We start from the raw sequence: 24,030 nt of genomic DNA on the forward strand, positions 1-24,030 counted from the left end.
TGCCCACATACATGTACACAGACACACGTACACGTACACGCTCACATACACTCACAAATACACAAACACACATTTACAAACATACATACTCATATCTTCACCAGCACAAGTAAATGTGGGCATGTGAACAACTCTGTCTAGTTACCAAATTACAGACTTTTATTTTCTTCTCCATAAATTGTATTTCAACAACAAAACCCCTCATATCAGGTGTCTTATGATTTTTAGGAAACAAATACTCTAGGACAGTATGTTTGGCTACGTGCAGTCACTTACATATTGTGAAAATGAGCCATATGGGGAAAAGGATTGGAAAAATGTTCCCATCTCCTGTGCTCCTTCAAGCTAAAAACCAAGCATTATTTTACATTCCACACTATTTCAGCTTTCTTTTTTTAAAAAATATATGTATTTATTTATTATTATGTATACAGTGTTTTGCCTGCATGTATATCTGCACACCAGAAGGGGGCATCAGATCCCATTATAGATGGTTGTGAGCCACCATGTGGTTGCTGGGAATTGAACTCAGGACCTTTGGAAGAGCAGGCGGCACTCTTAACCACTGAGCCATCTCTCCAGCCCTGCTACTTTAGCTTTCTATAATGGAGCATCACTAAGGAATGGATAGATTTTTCTCCCAGAAATCCAATTGGGTCTCTTTCTTAAGAGAAAATGGAGAAGCCTCACAGAGCTGTGTGTGTGTGTGTGTGTGTGTGTGTGTGTGTGTGTGTGTGTGTGAGAGAGAGAGAGAGAGAGAGAGAGAGAGAGAGAGAGAGAGAGAGAGAGAGAGATGGCCACAAGATGTAATACTGCAGTGTTTAGACACAGAGACAGCCCCTTGCCCTGTGTGCTCCCACTGGGCTTGCCCCACCCTCCCATGTGGGCTTCTCCCTCCCAACTGGGAAGAGAGGCACACTAGGGGCTCTCAACTCCTCTGTTGGATCCTGTTACCCTGAGTTTCTCAAATACCCAGTCTGTCCCCTCTCCATCATAACCCCAGCTTGCAGGCCGTTTGATTTTGAGAAATGTGCTGGAGAGAAAAGGTGTGTCTGTTACACCCACGGTGTGTCCTCCCCTTGCCAATCATGACCCCTAAGAGTATGGTCGCCAGAGGGAACTGGAGTCCAGGTGAATAGCGAAGTCATTTTGGAAAAGGAAGGAATGAAAAGGGGGAGGGGCTTCAGCTTGTTTTTCCACAGTGTGGTGACAGTGACGGTGACAGCCCTGTGTGCAGGAGGGAGGACTGTTGTCAGCGGGAGTCCTCGGGACATGACGAGGAGTACAACAGTTCTCACAGCTCTATTTTACCTTCAAGTTTAGAGTGTCAGGCACAGCCCCCTCCTTTCATTACAAAAGTGACAAGCAGTTTCTAAAAGGATGCCAACTGCGCCATAGCTGGAAGAGAACAGAGCCAGCAGGTGTGTGCTCCTGCTCGCCGCCCCAGCTAAGGTCCCCCCGCCCCCATCTTCCCAGTTCCACCGCCCCCCATTCCATGACAGCGTGGTGCCACTAAGGGCCTTTACACAGTCTCTTGCATTCTTGAACTTGGCAAAGTTTTGTGACAGTATAAACTAACCGTTGGCAATACCTTCATATTGTGTGTTTTAAATATAGGGACGTCACACTTAGTGATGGAGGAGTTTTGACTGAGTGAACATTCTGCCCAGAAACATGTTTCCAAGCATGAGCCCCAATATTAGGTGAATCTGATCTCTTCCTGTGCAGTTCATGAGCTGGTAAATGGGCACTGTGACCAGCCACAAGAGGTGTCCTGTATTGAGTGGGACAGTGGTCTTCTAGTAGCTCATGGGACTTCATGGAAAGGCTGAGCCTGGGGACCTTAAATTTCCCTCCTGTCTCTCTTCATTGCCCGTGTGGACATTCCTTAGTACACAGCTCAGAGTAGGGAACTGGGCTTGGAGCCACAGCCAGCTCTAGACTCCACTGGCTGTGTCACCTGGGGAGCCTCTCCTGGCCCGGCCCTCTGAGCTAAGACAGGGCCGTGGCTAATAGGTGCCCTCCTCCAGCAGAGTTAGTGTGGAAGTCACTCTCTGCTCTTTTTCTCCATGGGAATCAACTGGTCTGGAGATGGGCCAGGGACACTCAGGCACGCTTCAGTCTGTTGTGCAGAGCCGGGCCTGCCATCTGCTTAGGGAGAATGCCACCTTTGTCAGCTGTGCGCCCTCCGTGAACGCCCGTAAGCGGATAATGGGTGTGATAATGGCGTGGCAAGGACTGGTACCGCAGGCAGTGCAGAAATCCTGTGCCTGCAGCCATCTCTCCACTGTGGAAGGAATTGCCAGCCTGTGGTGTTTCTTTGCAGGGCTAATTTGGCAGTGTTTGTTACCTGTGTTTGGGACCTAACTTGTAGTTATTTCCCTGGAAGTCTGTGTTCTCACCCTGAAAGTGGCATTACATCCTCTTTTCAGAAGGGAAGTGTGCTTTGCTGACTGTAAAGGAGAACAGGTCCCTCGGCCAGCTCTCTACACAGAGCCATGAGGCCCGTGGGCAGCCTCTGCAATGCCAGGTGTGACTCTTGGTGGCTGAGGCGTGGGTCTTCGGGAAGCACGGACATGCTTAGGAAGCGGGAAAGGACATAAGCAGGGTGTGGTAGGCGGAGCCTGTTTCTTACCACTCTCCTGCTGTGGCGCTGACACATAGCTCCAGAGGTAGATGTGCCTGCTGGTTGTTCTGGGGGCCAGCACAGGCCTGTATTGATGGCACTTGTATTGATCGCAGTGTCTTGAAACAGTCCCCAGCTGGAGTTGTCCCGACACTCGCTCTCTGGCTCCAGCCCCCAGAATGGTATTTTCAGCATTTTGTATTTGTTTCTGTCTTTGCTGAGGTGCCTCGTTAAAAACATTGACTCATTGAGAAAGTCAGCGTCAGTGGCTGCCTGCGCCTGAACAGATTGCATCTCTAAGCTAACTCATTTATGCCATTTGGTTCCTGTTTGGGTGGTTCCAGATTCCTGGGAGGCAGAGGCTACGTGAGGCACACTCCAAACACAAGTTCTAGGTTCCCCCTTTTCAGTTCGAGAGTGAGTAATACCACTTCACAAATGAGGGGACTGAGGGCTGTGCAGCTAAGTGCCCCCAAGCCACACTGTGCAGAGGCAGTAGAGGCAGGGCTCCCAGCAGTCTCCCCCTCCCACCTCCTCACCAGGAAGCCACCTGCTTACCTGTGCTCAAGACCTTCACTCTGTCAGGGGTTTTCCCAGTGAGTTGTCTCTGGTGAAGAGTAGAGTGAGAATGGCCCCCTCGTAAGCCTTCTGCTGTCTGAGCCGCCCTGTTCTCATGTAGCAAACACCCTCTCTTCGGAAGGCTCTGCTTTCTTGTTGAGCCTCCTGCCTGTGTAGTTTGGAGTCCATCTTGTTTGTCGTTGGCAGAATTGCTCTTCTTGACCTGCAGACATGTGATGGTGAGGGCGGGATCCTGTCACTCCCCAGTGTCTTCAGCATCTACACAGTGTGACCCTAAAGAGGGCCTCCAACCATCACGTCATTGGCACAGTTCACTGTGCAGACACAAAAGAGGCAGGTCTTGGGAATCATGCAGCCCAGGGCCCCCCTGAGTATCGGTGGGTTCCTCTCTTCTCTTCAGGCGGCGGGTAATTATCTGCAAAGGTTTGACTCCCAAAAGTCTGGGAACTCTGATGCTCAGAGACCATTTTCCATCACAAATTAAACCTTCATATGCTGGAGACTGCCTTCTTCCTCTGGGAGACAGGTGGCTGAACAGTGTTCTTTGTTCAGGCTGAGTGAGCTCAGGGCATGCATGCATTTTAAAGGGTTTTTGGATCATGGAAATGAGATTCAAGACCATGGTGGGATGGTGGAGAAATCGTCCCCTTTCCTTGCCACCCTGTTTCACCAGGCCATATTTCATGGGCCATAGGGGTGGGGCCGGGTGGATGGCATAGAAACTTTCCCATAGGGAAGAGGCATAGAGGGGTGAGAGCAAGTGTGTGTTCCACTGGCACACAGGGGACAGGCGCTACTGAGGTCAACAGGAAATCAGCCCTCATTGAGCAGGTAGAGGGCCTCCCGGGTCCACAGTAGCTGCCCCTGAGCTCCTGGATGCAGAAATGAGAGGCTGTCTTTTTGAAGGTCTTGATCTGGGTTGCTGAGATTCAGGGCCTGTTATTCATGACTAGTGTTTCCTCCCATGTCTTTCATTTTGAGAAAATACCTTTCTCCCCACTCCCCACCCCACCCCACCCCCACTCCCCACGCCCAACCCCCAACCCACAACCCAACCCCAACCTTTATTAGCTGCCATCAGCTGTGCTTCCCACTGAACAGGCAGGTTGCAGTTTGTTTTTTACCACCTCCCCGGACTCTTCCACCTCCCTGCCTGCTGTAGTCCAGATCTGTGTTCCTGCGGCCGAGGAGGTGGAGGAACTTCTCCCTCCTATTCACCTGCCATTATTGGTTATCTCCTGGGAGCCCTGGTCAGGGCGGAGCCCCAGTGTGAAGTCTCCAGGGCACCTGAAGGGGGGCCGGCAAGCCTGCCTTAAGCGAGAGCCTTGCTTTTATCCGTGTTGAAATAGGGCATTTCTCCAAGAGAAGGGTGGGTAAAAATTTTTAATTGAAAAAACAAAAAGAGGCGGAGCTTTGAAAGCAGGAGAAGAGCGTCAGATCAAGTCCACCCTGGACTTCATAGAAAATGAAAGTACCGAAACTTAGAAAAGTTACCCCAAAGGCATGACCCTCATCGCCCTCACATGTGTGTGGAGCTCCTTTGCCCTCACCCTGTTGGATGGTCTGGGACTGTCCAGTGTGGGCCAGTGTGCTTCCTTCATGCTTCTGGATTGTTCTCTATCTCCCACTACCTTCCATGCTGCCCTCCACAATGAGGTGTGTGCTCTCTAAATCCTGGCACAGGACAGTGGGACCCTGTACCTACGTCCCCAACGGCCTCTCTTCATTCTCTGCACCCCTGTGTGGGATGGGCACTTTATTCCTGCACTGACAGCAAAGCTGGAACCCAGCCTCCTGCCAGCCACTGCGTGGCCTCGGCATATCACCTGAGTGCCTGCAGGTGGCCTCCTCTTGATGACCCTATGGCTTCCTCAAAATCAAGGCCAGAGGAGCTCCAAGGAGCACACACTTATTGTGGGACCAGAATGGTCTCAGTTCTCTGGTCTGCCTCCTCGTGCTAGCTCAGTCTCTCTGGGACTGTGTACGCAGCCTCTCACATTCTCCTCTGCTGTTATAGTTCCCACAGGCATCTCAATCAGGTGCAGCCAAGGCTCTGTGCCACATGTAAGCCTTGCCTCCTTCCTGCACTTCGTGTCAGTGCTGGCTGGTCCTGCCCACTACAGCCTCTCTGTGCAGCACCCAGGCTGCTCAGCACGCGTGCAGTGCCTCTCTGCAGCCTCCTGACTCAGGCTTCCCACGGCCAGCCCCCACAGCATCTCTCTTCTGGGTATCTCTCTGCTAGCCTCTTACGTGTAGAAGGCTTCAGCGTTGTGTGCTACCTGCTAGCACAGAGTGTGCAGAGAAATGGAGCTGGAACAGGAGGAGGCTGGGAGGAGGTGGGAGGGACAAAGACTCGTGACCAGGGGGGAGGAATCCAGCTTCACCACTCAGCCATCCTACCTACAAAAGGCCCAGGAAGACCCAAGCCCACGCCTACTCTCCTGTCTGCACTGCCCCAAAGTCCACCACCGCATGGCCCTTCCTGGTTGATTGTCATAAGAAACAAACAAACAAAACCCTCCCTGACAAAACTCCAGACTGTAGGCCACTTCAGTATTAACTCAGCAGCAGGAAGATGGTAGGAAGATCCTTGTGCAGACCTTCTGAGCGGGATCCCAGATAAGGTCACTACTCTGTGACAAAGATGTGGCCAGGATGGGAAGATATGTTCATCTTAGCAACCATCTTTACTTTGGGCGCAGGCACTCCTCTTGGGTTGCTTAGGTTGTAGTTGCCGTTCCGAACCCCTACTCACTCAGCCTCTTCCACCCAGACTGCTCAGGTCTCTTTTCTCCTCATGAGCCCTTTGACCTCTGTGCTGTCACTACAATGGCAGTGTCCAATCTCTAGCAAGGTGAGGGTGCACTCAGCAAAGAGATGCAGGAGGCCTTCTCTCTCGGCGAGCTGCCTTTGACCTGCTTTCTCTTCTATGAAACAACAGGCAGAACCTCCAGGGTCTTCTGGCCATGAGGTTACAATACAGCCTGTCACTCTTAGCTTCGGGGTGAATCTGTATATGCTTAGAGCATAGAGCTGTGTGGGACATTAGAAGCAGATTCTAGAGTTCCCACAGCCGTCGCTCTGCTGCCTCTTGGATGCCTGTTCACTTTACCCTCTAAGGGATGTCGAAGACTGCTGCAGTGACACATGTGACAAGCAGAGCAATGGGCCAGGAGAAGAAGAGACAGGCCTATCAGATCTCAAAGTACCATGAGAGGAAGGCCACCACAAGGGACAGTGGAGGCCCTTGGACCCAAGCTGATGGCTCATGTGTGCAATCTGGGACTTCATCTGCTGCCTGTGATAGGGTTGGAGGCGTTCACCCAAGCAGCCCGCAGCAGTAACACTGACCCTGACAGGGCCAGGGCGGATGCCAGGCAGCCAGCTCTGCAGCTACCACTGGCCACTGCTCAACACACACAGGACATGAGGTCAGGTGTCTGCCAGCACTGGTGCGAGGGTGGACCCCAGGAGGCTCGAGCACCTTGACGCAAAGGCTGAATAAGAGTCAGTAGAGCAAAGCAGAGGTGACTGTCGCTGGAACCAAGGCGTGAGGAAAGACTGCTGTCTCTTGAACTGTGCCGAGCATATCAGTCATTGTTTTAGCAATTTTCAGGAGATTCACTGTACCATGAAAGTACCACCAACATTACACCCACACCCTTCATCACCATAGCAGAAGCTCTGACCCACTAGACAGCAACTTCCTGTTCTCCATCCCTCCAGCCCCCAGTACTGGCTACTCTACCCGCTGACTATGAGAACTTGCCTATTTTAAGTCCTTAACAAGTAGAATCGTGAACAATTGTCCTTCACATCCAGGCCCAGTTCACTCAGCATAATGCCTCCAAGATTAATCTGTGTGTGGCTCATGTCAGAATGGCTGTTCTCCTTAGGGCAGAGCACTGCTCTGCTTGGTGTGCACACCATGTGCTCATCTCATTGGCCATGTGCACATCGCATTGGCCATGTGCTTATCACATTGGCCACGTGCATATCACATTGGCCACGTGCTCATCAAATTGGCCACGTGCACATCTCATTGGCCACGTGCTCATCACATTGGCCACGTGCTCATCACATTGGCCATGTGCACATCCCATTGGCCACGTGCTCATCCCATTGGCCACGTGCACATCCCATTGGCCACGTGCTCATCACATTGGCCACGTGCACATCACATTGGCCACGTGCTCATCACATTGGCCACGTGCACATCACATTGGCCACGTGCTCATCACATTGGCCACGTGCTCATCACATTGGCCACATGCACATCCCATTGGCCACGTGCACATCCCATTGGCCACGTGCTCATCTCATTGGCCACGTGCTCATCTCATTGGCCACGTGCGCATCACATTTTGTCTATTCTCTTGATGGATGTGGTTTGCCTTCACCCATTGCTGTTGAGCGCTGATGTGAGCATGGCTGTACAAATGTCCAAGGCAATGCGATCAGTTCTTTTGGATTGCTACCTAGAAAGGGCTGCTGGGTTACATGGACTCTGTGCTTAGCTGCTCCACAGCAGCTGCACATGTTGCAGTTCTCCCATCACACACGAGTTCGTTTCCCCACATCCACACTATACCACCAGTCGTATTCCGCTTTATTATCATTGCGCCATCCTTGGGGAGGATTTCCTTAGTAACACTTTGAGAGTGTATATTACCATTCTGAATAGTGATGAGCAATGTGATACAACGTACGTGTCACTATGGGCATTCTATATGTGCAGCTGTTGCTCAGAAAGGTCATGTGAGGCCTCCTGGGCATCCCAGTCAGCCTGTGAGGCTGAGCGTTGTTCTCACTCTCCGGCAGCCGTCAGACTCTTCTGAGATTCATTTGTTTGCCTCAAAACTAATGTATGTCTGTATTCCAGATGACTGAACTTGACACAGTATGCTCACTAAAATAATGTTGTAATACACACATACACACTCATGCATACTCACTCACACTCATGCACACACATGCACATGCATACACACACATTCGCCTACCACCCTATCCACCTACCTACCTCTGAGGTCCAAAGACATCCTGATGGAGAGAGGAAGAGTTGTCTTCTTACTCCCCTTGCATCAGAAATGGAAAAAAGAGTACTGTTTTGTAACCTGAAATGGGTCAGCAAGGACCCCTATGGGGATGCTCACGCCACTGAATAAAAGTTAAGAAATCCATAGGTCACTCACAGTGTGCCAGACTGCCACTCCCTCAGTTGCTCTCCCCTACAAGAGGGATGACAGATCTTGATACTGGAGAGCTGAGTCCTCGGCACCACCTCCACTCACTCACTCAACCCCAGGAGGTTAAGGTAGAGGCATCACCTGCTCACACCTGCTCACTACAGGCGTCTAGCCACAGCCCCACAGAGACCCCAAACCTGAGCTCCATTCATGAGAAATATGAGTGAGAGGAAGCAGCTGGGCTCCAGTCACACACACCGTGACATAGACCATTCTACAAGAAAGCTGACCTGGACTTACCAAAAAGTCAAAGGGCAGGAGGAAGAAATGAGACAAAATAAACGCAGTGAGATAGTCACCAACACACATGCACACACACCAAACAAACAAAAAACGTTGACAGGCCCAAGGCTGCGGAAAGGAGGGGCACTAAGTGTGGGACGAAGGCCAGAGACACTGCAGGATGAGGGGCCACTGTAGTCAGTGAGAAACGGTCCTTATTCTTAAGGCACACGAGAAGATTCTACAAGGAAAGTGTCATGTGTCTACAGTATATTTTCTTGTTTCTGGTCAAAGAAAAAGAGCCAGCACCAAGGAGGCCAGTGTGTCAGAATGTGCACACTCCTCGGACCTTGTGTAGGGGGAGCGTGTAAGAGGAGCATGGCCAGCTCACTGCTCTGGATTTTCCCTCTGTGCATGGCTGTGAGCTGGCTTGTCTGCTGCTGTGTGTCTCGAACTCTCCGCCCACGCTCTGAAAGCCTTTTGATTTTGTTGTGCAGTGCGCGACCGGGTCAGATCCAAGATGGAGAGAGACATCCTGGCCGAAGTGAATCACCCTTTCATCGTCAAGTTGCATTACGGTAAGTGCAGCAAGTGCCATGTGACTTGAGGAGGTCTTAGGCTGTTGCCTGTGGTCAGAGAAAACTGAAAACAATAATTAGTCCAAAAGGAGATTCTCAGTATGCCAGAATCCTGTCTTGGAGACAAAGTTCTCTTAAATCCCCAATCTTCTCTCTCTTTCCTATTTGTTTTTCCTGAAAGAACAAGATGCTCTGTCTTCATCCCACAGTGTGAGGTGGGTCTGCCTGTCACTGAAACATTACCATAGCTAAGCTCCTGGCCTAGGTTAGGGTGAGACATGTTGACATTCCCAGGGGCGCTCAGCATGAAGTGTGTCAGTCACCAGCCTCTGCCTCCCAAAGGAGTGAAGAAAGGGAAGAGTGGGTAGCCACTCAGGGAAGGCTATTATTTCTGTCCCTTGAGGCTCAGAGCATCACCTTCTTCAGAGGCCACACACACCTACCGCTCTGCACAATACAGTTCTCTGCCTTCGCATCTCATCAGAGAAGCAGGAGGCGGAATCCGTAAGTTGATGGCTGCTCAGTCATACCCCGCACTGCACACTTGTCTTGTTAGCACACTCGTGTGATTAGACGATGGAAGAGAGCCACACAAAACCAGAGACTCCTATGATCAGGAAGCAATGGCACAGATGTGCCGGGGGTGGAGACGTCCAGAGACCAAGAGAATAGTTCAGGCTGCCTTGAGTCATGCAGTGTAGCCTCCCTCAGCTAAAGGGCCAGGTGGGACCCTGACCTTCCAGGCACAGCAGCTGTGTCAGAGCCTCTCCCTCGATGGGCAGCTCTAAGGCCAGGTGGCTCTCTCCCTTTCCTGTCCTGTCCCAGCTTCTGCAGGTCTGGAGTCACTGTCAGAAGTCTGTCTGTCTGTCTTTCTTTCTCTTCTTTTCTTTTCTTTTTTTTTTTAACCTGATTGTCTTTTTATTAAAAACAAAAACAAAAACAGAAAACAACACTCCTCAGATTTGCATGTAATCCCTATGCAAGGGGCCATGCCAAACTTCTCAATGTCATCCAGTTCCAGTGTGGTCTATGACCCCAATGCCACCAAAAAAGCACTAGAGTCACCTGGTTTTATGAGGATGTTAAGAACTGGGTGTCTTGTGCAGACTTTCAAACAGATATTCTGCATCACTTCTGTTTCCCACTGCCCATCGAGACCCACACTGCAGACACTGCAGTACACATAGCCCCAAGTAAGGGGCTCCAAGTTAGGGGCCATGGCTCTCAATGCCAGCATTTATAATAAATGGTCCTAGAACTTTTATAAAGTGAAAGCTTTCTCAATACAAGCTTTATTAACAAGATAATAACAAGACCCTTTGGCCTGGTACCCTGTATATAAAAACTGTTGCTTACTGATGTTGGCCTGACTATTGTCAAGATCATGTTGATGTTGTTGACCCTTTTGACATTGACCTGGCCACCAGTGCTGACAGAGTCTCCCTGACATTGACCTGGCCACCAGTGCTGACAGAGTCTCCTGACATTGACCTGGCCACCAATGCTGACAGAATCTCCCTGACATTGACCTGGCCACCAGTGCTGACAGAGTCTCCCTGACATTGACCTGGCCACCAATGCTGACAGACTCTCCTGACATTGACCTGGCCACCAGTGCTGACAGACTCTCCTGACATTGACCTGGCCACCAGTGCTGACAGAGTCTCCCTGACATTGACCTGGCCACCAATGCTGACAGACTCTCCTGACATTGACCTGGCCACCAGTGCTGACAGAGTCTCCCTGACATTGACCTGGCCACCAATGCTGACAGACTCTCCTGACATTGACCTGGCCACCAGTGCTGACAGAGTCTCCTGACATTGACCTGGCCACCAGTGCTGACAGACTCTCCCTGACATTGACCTGGCCACCAGTGCTGACAGAGTCTCCTGACATTGACCTGGCCACCAGTGCTGACAGAGTCTCCCTGACATTGACCTGGCCACCAGTGCTGACAGAGTCTCCCTGACATTGACCTGGCCACCAGTGCTGACAGAGTCTCCCTGACATTGACCTGGCCACCAGTGCTGACAGAGTCTCCCTGACATTGACCTGGCCACCAGTGCTGACAGAGTCTCCCTGACATTGACCTGGCCACCAGTGCTGACAGAGTCTCCCTGACATTGACCTGGCCACCAATGCTGACAGACTCTCCTGACATTGACCTGGCCACCAGTGCTGACAGACTCTCCTGACATTGACCTGGCCACCAGTGCTGACAGAGTCTCCCTGACATTGACCTGGCCACCAGTGCTGACAGAGTCTCCCTGACATTGACCTGGCCACCAATGCTGACAGACTCTCCTGACATTGACCTGGCCACCAGCGCTGACAGAGTCTCCTGACATTGACCTGGCCACCAGTGCTGACAGAGTCTCCCTGACATTGACCTGGCCACCAATGCTGACAGACTCTCCTGACATTGACCTGGCCACCAGTGCTGACAGAGTCTCCCTGACATTGACCTGGCCACCAATGCTGACAGACTCTCCTGACATTGACCTGGCCACCAGTGCTGACAGAGTCTCCCTGACATTGACCTGGCCACCAGTGCTGACAGACTCTCCCTGACATTGACCTGGCCACCAGTGCTGACAGAGTCTCCTGACATTGACCTGGCCACCAGTGCTGACAGACTCTCCCTGACATTGACCTGGCCACCAGTGCTGACAGAGTCTCCTGACATTGACCTGGCCACCAATGCTGACAGAGTCTCCTGACATTGACCTGGCCACCAGTGCTGACAGAGTCTCCTGACATTGACCTGGCCACCAGTGCTGACAGAGTCTCCTGACATTGACCTGGCCACCAGTGCTGACAGAGTCTCCCTGACATTGACCTGGCCACCAGTGCTGACAGAGTCTCCTGACATTGACCTGGCCACCAGTGCTGACAGAGTCTCCCTGACATTGACCTGGCCACCAGTGCTGACAGAGTCTCCCTGACATTGACCTGGCCACCAGTGCTGACAGAGTCTCCTGACATTGACCTGGCCACCAGTGCTGACAGAGTCTCCCTGACATTGACCTGGCCACCAGTGCTGACAGAGTCTCCCTGACATTGACCTGGCCACCAGTGCTAACAGAGTCTCCCTGACATTGACCTGGCCACCAATGCTGACAGACTCTCCTGACATTGACCTGGCCACCAGTGCTGACAGACTCTCCTGACATTGACCTGGCCACCAGTGCTGACAGAGTCTCCCTGACATTGACCTGGCCACCAGTGCTGACAGAGTCTCCCTGACATTGACCTGGCCACCAATGCTGACAGACTCTCCTGACATTGACCTGGCCACCAGCGCTGACAGAGTCTCCTGACATTGGGCTGACTATCACAGTGGTAGTAATGTTCCTCTTCTCTCCATGTCCCTCTGTGATCAGTGAGTCCCTCGGTCTAAGGTGTGCCCTTTTAAGCCCTGGATATGAGACGTATAGACTGTGGTCTGAGTCATTACCAGTAGATTCACATGGAGCGTGAGCTCCCTTTCGCCATATAGACAACAGGCAAAGCAGTCATGAACACTTCTAGGAACAGAAGGTCCACAGTGGTCCTCTTGTGCCCTGCGTATAGGAGTGCACTAACACAGGAGGAAACAGAAACGTACCTCCTGCTTACCACAACCATCTTCCATCGCCAAGTGTTATAGCAAATTGTCTTCCTGGAAGACCCAAATGTGGCTGAAGCCTAATTAATAACACCAGTCAGGAACAGGAGCTTGAACACGGACTTTCCTCCCCTGCCACCCCCCACCCCCAAACCTTCCAGTCCCTGTGTGATTAAAAGGATAAAGGTGGAGGAGAAGGAGAAGGAAAAAGTTCCAAGGCTCCAACAGAAAGGCACACTGACAGTATTTGAGTCATGTGGTGTAGCATCCTCCTCCTCCTGGACTCTGTGCCCGGCCACCTGACCTCCAGCCGGTCAGGTATACCTGTCTGAGTGAGCGAGGGCTTTACAGATTAAAGGCCTTGTTTGAACCAAAGAGAACCTGGGCTTTGGGAAGAGCAGATTCTGTGGTCAGAGGGAGCAGTGTTTGCTGATGAAGTGCTCAACTGCATCTCCTCCCACAGCCTTTCAGACTGAAGGCAAGCTCTACCTGATCCTGGACTTTCTGCGTGGAGGGGACCTCTTCACCAGGCTTTCCAAAGAGGTAGGCGAGCTCCTAACCCATGGGGCGTTCTGTCTAGGGAGACAGGGAGAGCTCTAAGGGGGATGGGCATGTGCGGATACCATGTGTGATGTGAACAGCTCATGTGTGATAGGTAGTATGTGAAATGTAGTGTGTGATACTTGGTATGTGTGGTGAGAAGTATATGATATGTGATGTCTTAAACTCTCATTAAGCTGGCCATGGTGGTGCACGCCTTCAATCCCAGCGCTAGGGAGGCAGAGGCCTCTGTGAGTTCGGTCTACAAAGCAACTCCAGGACAGCCAGCATTGTTACACTGAGAAACCCTGTCTTGAAAAACCAAAAACAAAAAATGAAAACTTGTACAAAACTAGCCATGGTTACACACACACCTATAACCCAGCGTGCAGAAAAATGAGGCAGGATTTTGACTTCACTCTCAACCTAAGCTACAGAGTACAGTCTGCACAGCTGCAGCAGCACACAGTTCATGCTTAGAAGGCCTTATAAACAGACACCTCCAGGGCTTCGGATGACTCACCCTGGAAGCACTGCCCCCTGCCCCAGGTAGGATAGGTGAAACACAGTTCGTGGTGATGTTCGGGTATGACCGTATTTGATGGCGTCTCCCTCCCCATCCTGGGAAGGCACAGTCAGAAGCGTGTGGACCTCTCACCTGCATGGTGGTCCCTGTGTGTCTGTGTTTAGGAACATCTTATCGGGTCTTTGCTTGTGGACTGAGCCTCACTAGCTTCTAGCCCCGGAGTTTAAGTACCAACCCTTCCAATAAGAACTCTCTGGAGGTTCTGTGTCCCTCGTGACTTGAGCTAGCACTGAGCTAACTTTGTGGGGTGGGAAAACTCAGAATTCTGCCTATGGCAATAGCATTTGAATGCTTCTCATTTGAATGATTCTGTGAGGCTCAAGACAGACTAAGAGGTAGGGCGGCATGCTCGTGAAAGGCTCCTCAGATCTTTTCAACAGAAGCCCCCCCCCCTCCTTTTCGAGACAGAGTTTCTCTATGTAGCCCTGCCTGTCCTAGACTCCCTTTGTAGATCATGCTGACTTGGAACTCACAGAGATCCACCTGCCTCTGTCTCCCAAGTGCTGGGATTACAGGCGTGCGCCACCACCGCCCGGCTCCAACAGAGTATTTTTATTTGCCTGTGACAGTGGTTTCCAAGTTGCCCTCTCCTTCCCTCCACCCTCCGAGGTTTGCATTACATGCGCCTTGCGTAAAACTCCAGACAAACAGCAGGTGAAGGGAGAGCGTGTGGCCCTGGTCACACAAGGGGAGTGGAATGGGAGCGGAAGGGTGCTGGCTGACCCTAACCCTGAGGGGGTCCAGAGTCCAGCGCTGACTCCCAGGGGCACCAGCTGACACTTTGCAGGACCTAGGGGAGGGGTCCTGACTGGCAGCTGAGAGCCCTGTCTACTTAGCTGGTGACATTCACCACAGTCCCAAATCTCATTTTAGCTCTGGTCTTAGGCCACATTCAGTTTGCATATGGGCCTTTTTATGTGTTGCTTTCAAAGAGAATTCAGAGAAAATATGGACAACAGTCTCTTCAACATGAATGTCTCATGGTAAACGTGAGAGTGATTTGCGCGGGTCCTGGGGAGACGGCCCTGGGAAGGAAGTATTTCCTGTGCAAGCATGGTGGTCTGAGTTAGGATCTCCACCGCCCATCTAAAAAGCGTGGCTCAGCAGCACTCTCTGCCAGTCCTGGGGTACGGAATCATGACATCACAGGGCCAGTTAATATGACTGCAAAAGCAAGGACAGGACAGGACAGGACAGGACAGAGCACTGTGGGCCAGTGTTCCCCAGGCCACTGGCTCCACAGTGTCCCGATCGATATTTTAGCTGGCTTAGGTTCCACCTCCTGAAAGCTTAGAGTGCAGCACAACAGGCACAGCCCTTCTCCCACCAACACGTGGCACTTGGCGGAACACATCTCTCTGGGCAGAGGGCAGGTGAGCGTGGTGTCAGTTCGCACATCAGCACAGGGGAAGATGGGAGAGAGGAATTCACAACCAGATCATTCCTGATGAGACCGGAACCCGGGGTTGCACTCGGCCTGAGCAGTTTGTAGGGTAAGGGCCGGTTGGTGGTGGGCTAAGGTTTCATGCACAAGGCTCACAGCACAACCTGCACCGGTGAGACCTGCATTAGGAGTGGCAGGAGAGTGTCACAGGAGAGCCAGGGTCTCCACACATGCATTCTGGGACAGCCGTGGTCCAAGTTGAACCACGTTTTTTCCCCCACCCTTAGGTTATGTTCACTGAGGAGGACGTCAAGTTCTACCTGGCTGAGCTGGCCTTGGCTCTGGACCACCTGCACGGCCTGGGCATCATCTACAGGGATCTGAAACCGGAAAAGTAAGTATGAAAAATGACATTCACAGCCGGCTCGGGCATCTGCTGCCAGCCCACGTCAGTGGCTGTTACCTAGGATTTATTTCCTAAGTACACTTCCAACAGTGGGCTGGGTACAGTGTCATGTGGGTGACTCTAGTGCTGGGCTCCAAGAAGCCTGGGCGGATGCCACCTCCTTAACCTGCAGAGGTGCCTGGCAGACACTGGCCTTCGTTGGTTATGGTAGAAGTGCCCACTCTGGGAGGCCAGACCACACTCATTCTTTAATAATACAAAGATGGCCAGGCAGGTGGGGCCTGAGACCAATGGCACATAGCCTCCCCCTTCTCAGTCTGGCAGCTTCTGCCACCAGGAACCATGTCACAGAAGACATTTGTCCCCATTGCTCGCCTCTTCCTCTCCCTCCTGTTGTCATTCAGACCTGAGGTACCTTCCAGCTACACCTCTAAGCTCCAGGGACATAGCCACTTAGCCTTCTCTGAGATGGTTAACCAGGAGATAGGTCTGGTTAGTTATCCCAAGGGGTCAGCTGAGGGACAGTAGCCACAGGGCCCCCAGGTCCTGTGTTTTGAGGACTGACATTTTCATTTCAAGAGTTGGCTGCTAACCTAGTCTAAATGAACACAGGAACTCCCATCCAGCATAATGAGATGCATGGCCCTGATTTTCTCTGTGTATGGTCTGTGTGTCATCAGAACTGACCTAGGAGCTCGCACTAACACATGCAGACAGGAAAGGACTTAGCAGATGGCGCTTCAAGTTCCCCTGACCAACCATCCAGTGTCCCTGGCTGAGTCATCCCAGCCCCAGGGCCTCAGCCACAGTACTGTCAGAAGAAGGAATAATCCCACCTGGACAGTTCCGGGCCACACCCTAAGTTCAAGGGGTCATGTGGTCAGGATGGAGGACATCCCTGTTCCTCCTTTCTCCCCCACCCACACAGCTGAGTGAGATAAAGACAGCTGCCACCCTGAAGCTGTGGGGGCCGGCTGGGCTGGTGGAGGGAAGCACCTGTTTGTTTGTGCGGCATGCAACTTTGATTAACCACCAGTCAACAGGGTGTCACTGGCCGGTCCTGTGAATCTGTGTCCATGTGATCCTGAAGGCCTGACCTCAGGAGCCCACAGGGAGTGGGAACTTACCCTTCCTCAGGATGTCAGAGTGACCCCTCAGCAGGTTTGACACCCTGTCCTTAGGTGCCTACAGCGTCTCCTTCCTCCTTGAGCCTGGCTTGCTCCCAGAGCTCACACAAAGCTTAGCACAAGCTTACCTCACATTAGTTCACACCGATGCTTTATGGAAATCTGTGCCCATCCCTGGACCCCTGTGGAAGACTTCTGTGCACTTGGAGCCACTCTTGCTGGGCGTAAGGGCTCTCGTTCTGATTCACTGTTGAAGGTTCAGATGTTTCTCGAAGCTGCAGATAGTAACATTGAATTACAGGGTAAGGACAAAGGTTTTGTGATCCAATTAGAATTATTTGTGAATGAATCTTGAAGGTTGCTCAGTTTTGGGCAAAGATTCAGAATGACTAAAAAGCAAAGATGAAAACATTTGCCCATTTAATTATAACTTGTCATCTTAATTAATGTATTATAACCTTTCCCAGAAAACACCAGCTATTCTTTACCCCTGTGGCAGATACAGAGAATAACATTTCCCCTTTATGTGCGGCTGAGGGCACAATTAGGTGACCATAGCAAGTGCTGTGCACCCTCAGCACACCCCATCACCAGAGAGCTGTGGCTGTGCTGCTGTACTCTCTCCAGCCTATGTCCCCCTTGCCCAATCCTGGAAAACCCATTCCTTATGAATATGAAGCTCAGAGCCTTGCATGAGCAGGAGCCTAGGCTGTGGCAGGCTTTTCCACCCCTTGGGGTGTTGCTTCCTTCTGTTCCAGCTACGTCCCCATTTCTTTGGAGTGGATAGTACTCCCTGGGATTCACAGAACCAAAAGACAGGTAAAAGTGTTGGAGCGCTGCATGTCGGGGTATCACGGCCACTCAGCCTAGGAAGCGAGGGAGAGCCCTTGGTGATGGTTCATCCTCCATTCTTTCACGGGATGGCCATACATCAGCGGGGTAGCTAGAACAAAGCCAAAGATCAGCTCACGATGTAACGCTCACTAGAAGGCTGGCCAGGAACCAATGGCTCTGCGTACTGCCCAGCTGGCCCTGGTTCCATCACAGGATGAAGTCTCAAGCAGCTCAGGAATCCCTCTGCCAAACCCCAGCTGTGCGTGGCCCTCATTGGTCTCAAGTGCAAGGACCAAGCCCAAGAGAGTCTGAGATTCTTAGAAGAGGGTCTCTGGGCATCAAGGGCCTCCCAAGGCTAGGAAGCTTTCCTGAAGAGCTCTAGACATCTGCGGGCCAGAGCAGTCCAAGAACCCATTCTTCTGTATTTGGACGGGGCCCAAGGGTTCTAATCTTAGGAACACATAGCCCTGCAGCCCTGCAGGCTCAAGACCCATCCATCCCCTTGGTTCCCCTCCCCCAGGCTTATGGCCACACCCTGTGGTTGCCTTCCTGAGGTGGCCCAGGCTTATGGCCACACTCTGTGATTACCTTCCTGAGCTGGCCCAGGCTACAGGATACGGACTGCGCTTGAGTAAACCTATCCAGGATGCAGTCATGCCGGAAGCCTAGGCACTAGACAGCGGCATCTCAGCTCCATGGGACTGTTCTCTGAATTCTACATGCCATGGAACTCTGAGCTCTATTTCATTTTTCCCTCTCTGAAATCTGCCTTCTTATCCCCCACCTTTTTTTTTTTCAGTATCCTCCTAGATGAAGAAGGACACATTAAGATCACAGGTAAACAAAACAAAATCCAAAACATATTGGTAGCCTTCTTTCCCCTTTTTGTGGACCACCTCTTAACAGCCCCCTGTGTCGTCTCTGACCTGGCTGAATTTTGTGTGCCCAAGTGCTGGCCTTCAGAATGTGAGCACACAGCAGGGGGAAACTCTGACTTCTGGGTTGTTTCTTCTGTTCCCTTACCCGAGAGCTCTTCCTGACCTTGCTTGCCTCTCAAATATGTGCTCACAGCAAGGGGACACTCAGACTTCGGCATTGCCTCCTCCCTTCCCCTGCCCAGGTCTCCCTCCAGGCCTGGCTCAGCGTCGTTGGGTGTTTGACTAGAAGCCCTGAGCCTACGCTCGCGCCATGGCAGACACAGGGCCTGCCCGTCTCCCCCACGGGAGTGGCCCAGCTGTTGTCCTTGTTCACAGCGAAGCCATGCAGCACCACTATAATGAACCCAGCTGCAAACACTCCATCTTACCCCCTGATGTGCCCATGTGTGTATTAGCTTCCAGGTGCTGTCACAACAGGTCACAAGAGTCAACTTATCACTTTACTGTCCTGGAGCTGCTAAGTCTCGAGGCGAAGCTCAAGATGCCCTTTTGGCCCTTGAGTTCTTCAGCTCCCAGTGTCCCCTTCCTCGTCTGCTACAGTGCCAGTGGGCCAGCATCGCGCAGTCTCACTGATTCTTTCCACGTAGGGATCCGCTAGGTCCTGTGTGCCACATGATCAGTACCCTACCCCAGGGTCCGTACTGTACACTGCAAGTCCCCTTCACACGATAAGATCATCTGTCTACGGACTGTACTTGGGCACCATTATCCTGCCTATTGGTCGGTCCTGGTCTCATCTCCATATGTACTTCAATGCACACCCCGAGGCTACTCGTCAGGGACATGCTTCCTTTCCTCATGCCTGCAAAAGCTGCACCCCATTCCTCTCCATCTGGCCCCTCAACCTGCCGTCACCTCATGTTTTTATGTGGGAAGGCCCTCTGGGAATTCATGTTCACTACCAAGAACTAAAACTGCCTGCTGCTGTGACAAGGCACTAGTGGAGGCTGTGGCGGTGGTGGGGGAGGCTGTGGCGGTGGCGGTGGTGGGGGAGGCTGTGGCGGTGGCGGTGGTGGGGGAGGCTGTGGCGGTGGTGGGATTCGAGGCTCTATCAAGAACTCCACTCTGTAGATCTTAGCCTCAGGAACATGCTAGTCCCTGCAAGCACATTAGGCCTGAACAGTTCTATGTGCACAAGGCCCTGTAGTCTCTGGGAGAAGTGAGTGTGTCCACACAGACATGGGACTGTGGCTCACACTGTGCTGTGCTTGTGTCTAGATTTTGGCCTGAGCAAGGAGGCCATCGACCATGACAAGAGAGCCTACTCCTTCTGTGGGACTATCGAATACATGGCGCCTGAGGTGGTGAACCGGCGGGGGCACACACAGAGTGCCGACTGGTGGTCCTTCGGTGTGCTCATGGTAAGGGCTTGCCCTCTGGTTTCCTCTATAAGGGTGGCTGTTCCCCAGCTGAATTCCTCATCCTAGCTTGGTCCAGAGATGCTGGAAACTGGAGATGAAGCAGGGCTTGAAAGGCCCAGTCTCTCACCTGAGCCAGAGGAAGTGATGAGCTTGAGAGGCATCCTGCAGCCTCCCCTGCATCTGGCTCTTATTCCAGACAATGGAAGTGAGGTTAGATAAGAACACAAGTATATTAAAGTTTAGGCCGCTGGAAGCCGCTGCCTCTCTTCACATCCTTGTTAGGTCTGTTAACATGTGTCTCGAATTTCATACTTTCTCTTCCTGTCAGATCTTAATGAGAACTGGTTGGTCAAGAGGTATCACAATGTGCCCTATCCCGTGAGAGAATGGAGGACGGGCCATTGTCATCCCCTCTTAGGCTGAGCGGCTTTAATACCCTAACATGCAGGCCTCCAGCATCCCTACCTGTTTTTAAGACTGTCATTAAATATTGCTCCATGAGGTCCCAAGAGGTACTGTTCATCCTGAAGAAACTGAGAAGAGGCTGGGGAGGAAGGAGACGATACCCTGGGGGATGGAAAAGCCTGCCACATGCCATAGCCTCACACTCCCCAAGCCAGCAGGTGCCCATGCCATGGCCTCACACTCCCCAAGCCAGCAGGTGCACATGCCATGGACTCACACTCCCCAAGCCAGCAGGTGCACCTGCCATGGACTCATACTCCCCAAGCCAGCAGGTGCACATGCCATGGACTCACACTCCCCAAGCCAGCAGGTGCACATGCCATGGCCTCACACTCCCCAAGCCAGCAGGTGCACCTGCCATGGCCTCACACTCCCCAAGCCAGCAGGTGCACCTGCCATGGACTCATACTCCCCAAGCCAGCAGGTGCACATGCCATGGACTCACACTCCCCAAGCCAGCAGGTGCACCTGCCATGGACTCATACTCCCCAAGCCAGCAGGTGCACATGCCATGGACTCACACTCCCCAAGCCAGCAGGTGCACATGCCATGGACTCACACTCCCCAAGCCAGCAGGTGCACCTGCCATGGCCTCACACTCCCCAAGCCAGCATGGCCTCACACCACCCCCCAAGCTAGCAGGTGCACCTGCCATGGCCTCACACTCCCCAAGCCAGCAGGTGCCCATGCCATGGCCTCACACTCCCCAAGCCAGCAGGTGCCCGTGCCATGGCCTCACACTCCCCAAGCCAGCAGGTGCCCGTGCCATGGCCTCACACTCCCCAAGCCAGCAGGTGCACCTGCCATGGCCTCACACTCCCCAAGCCAGCAGGTGCACATGCCATGGCCTCACACCGCCCCCCAAGCCAGCAGGTGCACATGGGGAGTAGGCAGCAATCATACAGCAGATAGAATGTGGGTCTCTTCTCCTGAAGGGCACCAGCCATGTTCTATGGTACCAGGGTTGTCTCAGGTCGCCTTCCCCTCCCACGTAAAGAGGTTTTTTCACACATGCTAAAGAAACAGCTGTGGTCTCCTCTAGGTGATGTGTTGGAGGACGGTCTGATGTCTTTTGATTCTAATTACTGCTTGCTGTCTTGGTGACCTACCTGTTGACCAATAAAAGGCAGGGCAGATGAGATAGGTGTGGCTAAGGTTCCCAGGCTTAGAGAGAGGAATCCTGGGAAGAAGAAAGAGGGAGAGACCTGAGGAGAGGAGAAGAAGCTGCCATGGGTTAGGTGGAAGAGAAGCACGTGGCTGGCTTGGGTGGAGATTTGGCCCAGATGAAGAACATTAATAAATATTTGGGGTTATGCATGGGAGGTAGCTTGATAGAAATTATTAGAAGCAGGTGGCATGGGATACCTGCCCCATTATGCGAGGTAGTTTAGAGGATTAACATCTGCTCTGCCCCAGGTTAACTAAGGCTATTTTAAAATATAACAGGCGTCAGTGTCTTAACTGATTGCTAGCCGGGCCTACAGATAATACACATAGTAAACATTATTAGGCCGTACTAATAATACAAATAATTTAAAAACAACAGTGATGTTTGCACAGGTAGACTTACTGAAAGGTCTGAAATCTCTGCTGCCTTTAGGCTGTAGGTCGGGGTGGTCCTGTCCCTGCAGCCCCCCGCACTCCTGGAAACTCAGGCTGGTCCTGCTGCATGTCCAGGCTTCCCCATGGTTCCACCCTCTATCGTGGCAAATGGTTTGGCCAGTGGTGCTGCAGAGAGACTGTGGTCTTGTGACGGAGCTCGTGGACTCCTGTGCTATTTGGCAGGGCGGCTGATGTGGGTACAAACGAGGGGCCAGCCTGGCTGGCTTCTGGTAGTAAGTCTTCCCAGGGAGCTTTCCCATATAGGCCTGAGCAAGAACTCCCCTGGGCGCCTTGCCTGACTTCAGACTATCCCCGTCTATCCCCGCCTCCCTCTCTGCAGCTCCTTGGCACTCTAGTAGATTGATGCGATGCATTGCTCTTCTGTCACTGAGATTTGTAAGCCTTCCTCCAGCTCAGATGTCATGTCACCTCCCAAGCCTCTGTGGCATCTGAATCTGCTTCACAGGGAAAACATGAACACAAGGACAGGCCCCCACACACACATGGCCCTCGATCATCGTTACCCGGCCCTGGGCTCCCTGTGTCCAGGCTTTGCAAAGCTGAGGCAGGCAGCTAGGTCTTGCCCACAAAGGTGTGCTGAATGCAGTGGCTGCCACACGTACCCACCAGGAATGTGTTCAGGTTCGCATACGTAGGGGACAGTCCTCCTCAACAGCTCCGTTGTCTTCCTCAGCGGCTCCATTGTTGCATGATGCTTGACCGGATAAAGTAGTGTCTAGCGCAGTGATCAGGCACACTTTGGCGTGTCTGTGGGGCTTTTCTAATAAACCCTGAGGGAGGGAAACTGGACCTGAGTGTGGGCAGAAGCATCTGTGGGCTGGGGTCCAGGACTGAATAGAAATGGAAGAACATTCACCAGCAATCATCAGTCAGTGTTTCCTGATCTGACCAGATGTGAACAGGCCCTACCACCACCATCTCTTCCCTGATAGGGCCGCTGCAACCTTCTCAGCGTGAAAGACAAGACAGACCCTCCCTCCCTGTATGGGTCAGCAACTCTCCCTGTTGCTCTGACAAGAGCAGCTAAGGAAGCAAGGGTTTGCCATGGCTCTCAATGTGAGGTAAAGTCTGCCCTGCTCAGGGAGGCTTGGCAGCCAGAACGGCTGTGAGTGTGGTGGCAGAACAGCCAGGAAATAGAGTGGGGTGAACGCTGCTGTTCAGCTGGCTTTCTCAGTCCAGGACCCGACCACAAGACGGTGCCACCCACGCCCAGGTGGGCCTTCCCTCCTCAGACTCTCCGGAAACACCATTGTAGACACACTCGGAAATATGTCTCCTAGGTAAGTTTAAATCCCCTGAACTTGGTAGTAGAGAGTAAGTAGGCGTGCTCCTTAAAGTCTTTCTGCTGGGGGTTTCATCACAGCTCAGGGAGAAGAGTCAGCATGAAGGGCCTTTCATCTTAGTCAGAAGGACCCTGCATCCCCTGCCTTGGGACAATCGGAGAAAGTGCTGGCAGCACCGTTACTCACAAAGCCTGAAGCGAGCACCACGTCACGTGCCACAGTAAAAGGCCACACGCCACTTGGGGGTTCCTGAGACACCTTCATGTTTTATCTGAACCCCCGATCTCCAAACGCAGCAGGACAGCGATGAAAGTCAAGGCTGAGAGGCGTGCACAGCGATTCCTCACACCCACCTCCCCTTTGTCTTGCCCAGGCAGTCATCTGTGTTCACACGATGATCAGCTTCGCTTAGGAGGCTTGACTATGGCAGCCAAGGTTCCCTGGGTGGCATCAGAGTTACTCCCCAGCTCTCAAGTGAAGTTGGAGATGGGCCTTGAGCAACATTGCTGAACCCTGCTACCTGCTGAAGGAACCGTCTGGGGGCAACTGTGTTTACAAGGTGCTTTATTCAGGAACCCTAAGCCCCTCAGTGGAAATGAGGAGCTAGGAAGCCTGAGCA

At 52.3% G+C, this 24,030-nt stretch overlaps 1 protein-coding gene across 3 annotated transcripts in view; it reads left to right on the forward strand.

The window, feature by feature from the left end:
• Nucleotides 1–24,030, forward strand: part of RPS6KA2 (ribosomal protein S6 kinase A2) — a 376,214-nt gene that overhangs the window by 298,952 nt on the left and 53,232 nt on the right. For all 3 annotated transcript variants that reach the window (XM_084776488.1, XM_084776490.1, XM_084776489.1), the window contains 5 exons: nt 9,174–9,254; nt 13,328–13,407; nt 15,662–15,768; nt 18,541–18,578; nt 19,898–20,040. In XM_084776488.1, coding sequence (XP_084632614.1) covers nt 9,174–9,254; nt 13,328–13,407; nt 15,662–15,768; nt 18,541–18,578; nt 19,898–20,040 — 449 coding nt within the window. The remainder of the gene's footprint in view (nt 1–9,173; nt 9,255–13,327; nt 13,408–15,661; nt 15,769–18,540; nt 18,579–19,897; nt 20,041–24,030) is intronic.

Source organism: Acomys minous, assembly GCF_964271855.1.
Source record: "Acomys minous genome assembly, chromosome: 3".
Lineage (NCBI taxonomy): Eukaryota > Metazoa > Chordata > Mammalia > Rodentia > Muridae > Acomys > Acomys minous.